The sequence below is a fragment of the Notolabrus celidotus genome, chromosome 6 (assembly GCF_009762535.1).
Source record: "Notolabrus celidotus isolate fNotCel1 chromosome 6, fNotCel1.pri, whole genome shotgun sequence".
In the NCBI taxonomy this organism is placed as follows: domain Eukaryota; kingdom Metazoa; phylum Chordata; class Actinopteri; order Labriformes; family Labridae; genus Notolabrus; species Notolabrus celidotus.
The window spans coordinates 18068976-18075752 of NC_048277.1; the positions used below are offsets into that span (position 1 = coordinate 18068976).

At 42.0% G+C, this 6777-nt stretch overlaps 1 protein-coding gene across 1 annotated transcript; it reads right to left on the reverse strand.

Annotated features, from left to right (window-relative positions):
• Positions 1 to 2458: 2458 nt before the first annotated feature.
• mafb (v-maf avian musculoaponeurotic fibrosarcoma oncogene homolog b (paralog b)) lies at positions 2459 to 4994 on the reverse strand. Its single transcript, XM_034686549.1, has one exon. It carries the CDS (start codon positions 4753 to 4755, stop codon positions 3775 to 3777), a length of 981 nt encoding a protein of 326 aa, XP_034542440.1. The 5' UTR covers positions 4756 to 4994; the 3' UTR covers positions 2459 to 3774.
• Positions 4995 to 6777: the final 1783 nt, after the last annotated feature.

The following is a 6777-nucleotide window of genomic DNA, read 5'->3' on the forward strand; positions in this document are numbered from 1 at the left end:
AGCACTCACACAAATAGACACTAAAAAGTGTGCACCTCCTTTGTCCTATTAATTCTGAGGCATTAAACCAAAGTACACGATGATGATTCAAATGTCAATACTGATAAATTTCAAAGTGATTTCCCATAGTTGACCTGAAAGAGAGAGTCCAATATTGTGACAGCAGACAACTGCATTATCTTTAATAACCTAATCATTGGACAGACTGCAAATGATCACAGCGCACAAGTCAATACACAGGGCCGGAGAATAGAATTACAGTTCATACTGATAAGATTAATAATGTGCTGTGTGTGTGTATGTAGATACTTTTTCATGTTGAGAGGAAGCATGAGGCGGAGAGAGAAGCTGGTAGAGTGCTGAGAAATGAGGAGGAAGTGCTGAAATATTGTTTCCTGTGCCTTCTGTCCTCCTTTAACACAGGAAGTGAATCAGTGTTACTGAGTCCTTCAGCCCCTTGGTGCGTCTACAATTCAGAACACACACAGACAGCATCCGACACTGTTTCCACACCTCTTGATCAGCAATTTTCCACTGTATTATTCTTGAATAACACATACACTGGCTACCCCTGAGGCTACACAAAAAGCAGACCTCCTGTCTGTCACACTGTTGATACAAGCAGGCCCAGGTGAGTCTGTCCCGAGCTGAGTCCTAAGACTTGCCCAATCCTTTCTGCCTCACAAAGAAAGAAGAATAACATCTCCAGTCCCAGGTTATAACACAAATGTAATTAAATAGCACACTATATTGACCTAATCAGATAGCAGGGCCATAAATTAGTGGACACATGCTCACTAAAAGGCCCTCTCCTCTCAGCTAGGAGGCATCTCTGATCGTTTATCATCTGAGAGGAGCAGCCAGCATCTCTCCCTCTCTCCCTCTCTTGCTTTCCCTCTCTCTCTTGCTCTATCTCTGTCTCTCACTCACTTCTAATCACAGAGAAAATTCTTCCTGCAGGCATGGCAGGATCATGCACTCCCATCTTGTTCCTCACACCAGACTTTCACAGGGGCAAATGCAAGCCAGGTGACTGTGTAGGTCAGACACTGTCACACAGGTGAGACACAGACCTACAGTCTTAGAGTTCCTTACTGCATTTAAACGCGTCACCTGCTCTGGGCTGCATCCGAAAGTTTCCAAACAATTCCACCATAAGTTCACACACACGACACATGTAAGCCCTAAATCTCCGTCCTGCAAACACACATCCAAACGTAACAGCACGGATTTCCTGTAGAACGCATTGTGGTGACAGTGACCTGTGTTGCAGGATAATAAGGACCCTGTGTAGCTTTTCTCTGGGGAATTCTGTTGTGTAGGATGCTCAATTTCAGGAGCTGAAACTCTCTGCAGAGCCAGACTGAGTCTAGAGCAGAGGAGGGTTGGAGACTACTTGACCTGCCAGTCGCTACAAAACTAGATCACTTCGACCGTGTTTTTCTTTTTGCTCTTATCAGCATTTTTTGTCAGAAGTCAAATAAACGATCTTTGCGCTTAAGAGAAAGTGGATGGTGCGAATTACCTCGTGTGAATTAACTTTAGTGAAAATATTAGGTTTAAAATGTCTGAACGGATATTTTTAAAGAAATTGTAATGACAACAGTGGTAAATTGTTTAGCTGCATAAAGTTTATTTCCAACGGAACTGCGGGCATTTAAATTAACCTTTTTGTATGAATACATTTGCTCTTTATAGTTGCTTTATTTGGGGAAAAAAAAGTTTATTTTCTTTTTGTTTTTACGAACATTTTTAGCTGAAACCTTCGCCAGACAATATTCAACAAGTGGACAGCTGCCGAGTAAAAAGTGCAAGTTTACCCTTAAATCATCAATCATTAACTCTGCTTTTCTAGGACAGCTACAGCACAAACAGAAGGCCTTGGTAAAAAAAAAAGAAAAAAGAAAAAAAAAAAAGACAGAATTATATAAGATACGTTGAGCATCGCTATCTGATTTTCGACACGATTTTTAAGAGATGAATGTGAGAGTTTCTGTCTTAAATTTCACAACAGGTGGAGAGCGTCTCCTCTTATTTCTCAAGATACAAAACTTATTGAGAAGAACAGAGAAATATCATCAAAATAATTGTCATTATCTGGATAAAAAGAATAAATTAATATTTCATTAATACTTATATCATAACTTCAGTGTATAGCCTATATTGGAGCTGGACTCTTAAGTTGGTTAAAATCAGGCGCCTCGTTCAGCGCAACATCTGCATTGTGCTGTGGCCAAGAAGATGTTCAAGAACAGATGTTTAATTTGTGTCCTTAACATTTGTAATTGACATCTTCGGCTTTTGATCAAGTTTAATTTAAGAGCGAGAAATTAATTTGAGCTACAGACAGACACAGACATCATACAGAACAAAAGAGAGAAAAAAAACAAAACATTTTCATCAGAGTAGATTTGTTTCCATTCATGAAGGTTTATTGATGAATGGCATATTTATTAAATTCAATTTTAAAGAGTGAACACCGTGTCACGATGCCAGTTAACTGTACTGTCCAGACAATACACTTGGCTGCAGCTCTAGAAATCACAAAAGATGTATGGTTGCATACCATGTTAAATAATTTGACAACACCGGGGAACATGGAATTTAAAATTTGAAGCACTTCACGGTTTATTTCCCGAAAAACACCAACAGGATTGACTGTAAACTTATACGTTTCCAAAATGAAAGTTTAGGAAATTAAAAAACAAAATGGATAAAAAAGGATCACTTGTTGCAACAATCTGCATGACAGTCTATTTCTCTCTTGTTTGAGGACATCCATCAGAATCTGTTTTTGTTGAATTCAAAGAATTTTACCAGCGCACTTGTTGATCACATTTATTTAGTATGGCCTTTTCTTGAGATAAAATATTGTTACTAGATAATAATGTCCGATGCTGCTCATCTTGGATGGTATGTTATATGTTAGCATGCCAATAAATCAATACTGATACGCAGATGTTTTATTCCCCACATGTCATTTTTCTGTGTGGGCTCCAATAGAAGCCTGTAAAAATAGAAGCGTCCATGATCGCGGGAACTTTTATAAAACAATGTGACGGATGGAAGCTTTTGGTCACACTTTTTTTGTTCCTCTTACAAATAAGTCATTAAAAGAGATGCGGTTGAACAATGGATACAATCATTTTACACAAGTTCATAAAATAAAGAAAAGGTAAAAGAGTAAAAACTTAATCCGTGCATGACCAGCATGCATGGCTTCACAAAAACTGTCAGTCAACAGTCCTCCAAACGTCCGCTGCAGCTGACTTTGGATGTTTTTACAAGACAAAAATGAATGATATGAGAATGAGGTCGTTAATATCAAAATGAGCTGACTCTGAAGGAAAAAAACACATCAAAATAAAGCTGCTGTGCTTGAGTATTGCTTCATTACACACCAAAACATGTTTGATAGAGTGAACAGGATGAACGAGGATGTTAGGGCGGATCTGTTCAGTAAAGTTTATTTTTTTCTGCATTGTGTCCGAAAACAGAGAGCCTCTAAAATAATTCTGGCAACTGAATTCTTATTGAGAGTGATAAAGACAGGGTGATGTATGTGTTTTTTAAAGTGGTGAAACATAAATCAAAGTTTTTTTTACTTTTAAACAAAACTGTTTTAAATGAGGAAAACTTCTTAGTCTTTATCTGGCGCAGCGTTATTTAAACGTCGACATAAGTTGTACAACCTATTTAAAGCTGCGCGTAAAATAGAAGTTTATTTTCGCTTTCTCTGTGAGGGCTGATATTAAAACTTTTCAGCGCCGGGACTCACATGAAAAACTCCGGGGATGAGGGGTTGTTGTCGCTAGCGGAGCCTCCGTTTTCTCGGAAGCCGGTGCTGATGAGCTTCTCGTATTTCTCTTTGTAGGCGTCCCTCTCCCTGGCCAGCCGGGAAATCTCCTGCTTGAGGTGGTCCACCTGCTGTATGAGCTGCGTCTTCTCCCCCTCCAGGACGTGCCGCTGCTGGACCCGCTTGTAGCGGCAGGACTGGGCATAGCCTCTGTTCTTTAGTGTCCTCCTCTTCTGTTTCAGCCGAATCACCTCTTCCTTGCTGACCCCCCGGAGCTGTCGGTTCAGTTCCCGCACCGACATGGTCACCAGCTGCTCGTCCGAGAAGCGATCCTCCAGGCGCAGGTGCTGGTGGTTTCCCCCTGCGCCACCGCCGGACTGAGACCCGGAGGAGGGGTGGTGTGCCCCTTGGTGGTGGTGGTGGTGGTGATGGTGGTGGTGGTGGGGATTCCCGTTCTGAGCTGCGGCTGCAGCAATAACCGCGGACACCACGGCGGCCGCTGATCCCATCTCCTCCCCGGCCATGGCGCCCCCTGGCCCGGCTGCGCCGCCGAACTGCTGCCCCCTGGCATAGCCATCGAAGGTCTGGAGCTGGTGACTGCTGCTGATCAACGCCTCTACGGCGTCCTCTGGGCTAAAGCCCAGAGCCTCGGGGTTCAATTGCTGTTGGTAGCCGGTCATCCAGTAGAAATCCTCCAAGTGCGCCTTCTGTTCGCTCCCTGATCCCGGACTGGGCGCCGAGAAGCTTGGAGAGGGGGGAACCGAGCTGCAAGGCGTGCTCATCGGGGTGGAAGACAGGGATCCCCCGGCGACCAGGCGGCTGCACTGGCTGATGCTGCGATCGGGCTCCACCGGCTCCTTTTTCACTTCAAACTTCATCAGATCGAAGTCATTAACATATTCCATGGCCAGGGGACTGGTGGGCAGGTCGGAGTTGCTCATTGCCAGCTCTGATGCCATCCTCTTGCTGTTGACAGTCCTCCAAAGGGGGTGAGGAGCACCTGTCAAAGTGGGCTGCTGAGACACGCACTGAGCCAGCTTGATTTCTTTATTTATTTTCTTCAAAACCGGAGGAAAAAGTGGGTTTTCTCGCACTAATTGCGCAGCGCAGGTTTTGGTTTTGTGCGTCGATAAGTTTTTTTTTTCTTCAGTCTGTGTTGCACAGACGCATTGGAGCAGCGCTGTTTCCTCCCTCTCTCCCAGCGTGCGGGTGTCTGAGCGCCGCTCTCTCTGTTTCTACCATTTAACACTTCATGGCTCCTTTTAGGATTAGTGCGCCAATTTGAGGAGGTTCACGTACGTGTCCCGGCCAAATAGTTGCTTTGTGGCGAATGAAAAAAAAACTCCACCCAAGGATTGATAGATTTTTTTTTCTAAAGGATCAGTCAGCCGACGAGTTAAAAAGCATTGCTTAGTTTTATAGGCGCCCTGACGTCAGGACTGAAATATGAAATTGACCGAGACTCAGCCAATCAGGAGCCCAGCCTGGGACAGTAATTAGCATAATAGTAAAGAAAGCAAAGTTTTCTCAACTGTCCAAGCCCATCAGCTGATTGACATACAAGATGATTTTTTCAGTTTTTGATCATTATGAATGACAAAGAGAAGGAAATAAAAACAGGAAAAAAAGGAAAAGAAAATAACTGACTCGAAAGACTCACAGTTGATGTGCATGTCGATCTTTTAAAGATAATCAAGTTGCACACATTCATATTCAATCTTTTCCATCATTATGATCAAATTATATGTTTAAATTGAATTCCTTTGTAATTTAAACTAAACACTTTCCAAAAATATCGATTGTTTCAGCACCGTGTAGAAGTCAAGCTGTTACAACCCTTCATTATTCAGTGTTGATATGACAACACGTTGTACAGGTGTGTGTGTGTCATTAATTATGTTAGCAATTTTTTAATGAAGCAGACACAACAAAAAAATTTTCACCCCCCAAAATATCTTTAAATGAAAAAATATTTTGAAGATGGTAACAGTGTGTTAATAAATGACCTCGTAAAACTGTATAAATAGATGTCCATACATGAAGCAGTTCGTTTTTTGAGGAGGGTAAAAGTGTCTAAAAGGAGCATGGCATGGGTCCGGTTCAATGACACTGTTTGGAAACCCAACGTCGCCACCTTGAGGTATAAAAAAGAAGTGCAGGCGCCTTTTCTAATGAAAGTACTCATGCTATTTGTAGATATATATTTTACTTTCATTTGACGTTTTTATTTACGCACATGTAGATTAATCAGAAGGACACACATTCACCTCAATAACACTCCATGGCAGAAAGAACATTTGTGGTTTTAAAACAAACAAAATAACTGGATAAAAATGTCTTCCACATGTGTTTTGTTAAGATGTCAGAAGTCTGAGCCAATATTTTCACATTTTCATAAAAAACACTCTGTAGAGACAACACCTCAACCTCTCTGTAATCTCAGCTTCATGTAATGATCACAGCCTCAATACTTCTCTCTCTCCCTGTTTCTGTGTCTCTCTCTCTAGGAGCACATTCCTCAGGAGTGGTGGCACATAAGAACAAACAATAAGGAGGCCTATACACAGAGGACCAGAGAGTAAATAAGAGCACTCTCTCTGGAACATGTCACACGGGGAAGCTTCAGAAAACTACAAAGCCGCCAGCAGATAATCCAACTCCCTGGTGTCCCGACGAGAGTAAATATTCTCCTGGTCCCTGTGACTGTTCATGGGGACTTAACGTTAAACAGGAAGGATAAACATCGTGTTTTATTCATTAGAACACACATCAGAGGGCCCTCTGATGCTTCTGAATTAATATTTAACAGACGAGGTGTCCCATCTGATGCTACATTATGTCGTTACTGTTGTAGTGTAAATTCAGCCTGATAGTAAGATATAAAACAGGAAAAGAACTTCAGAGTACTTTTTGTTCTATAAATCTGCAGGTGACTGTCCATCAATGAGTCATGTGCTGCTAGAGCTTCCTGCCTGTTTGAA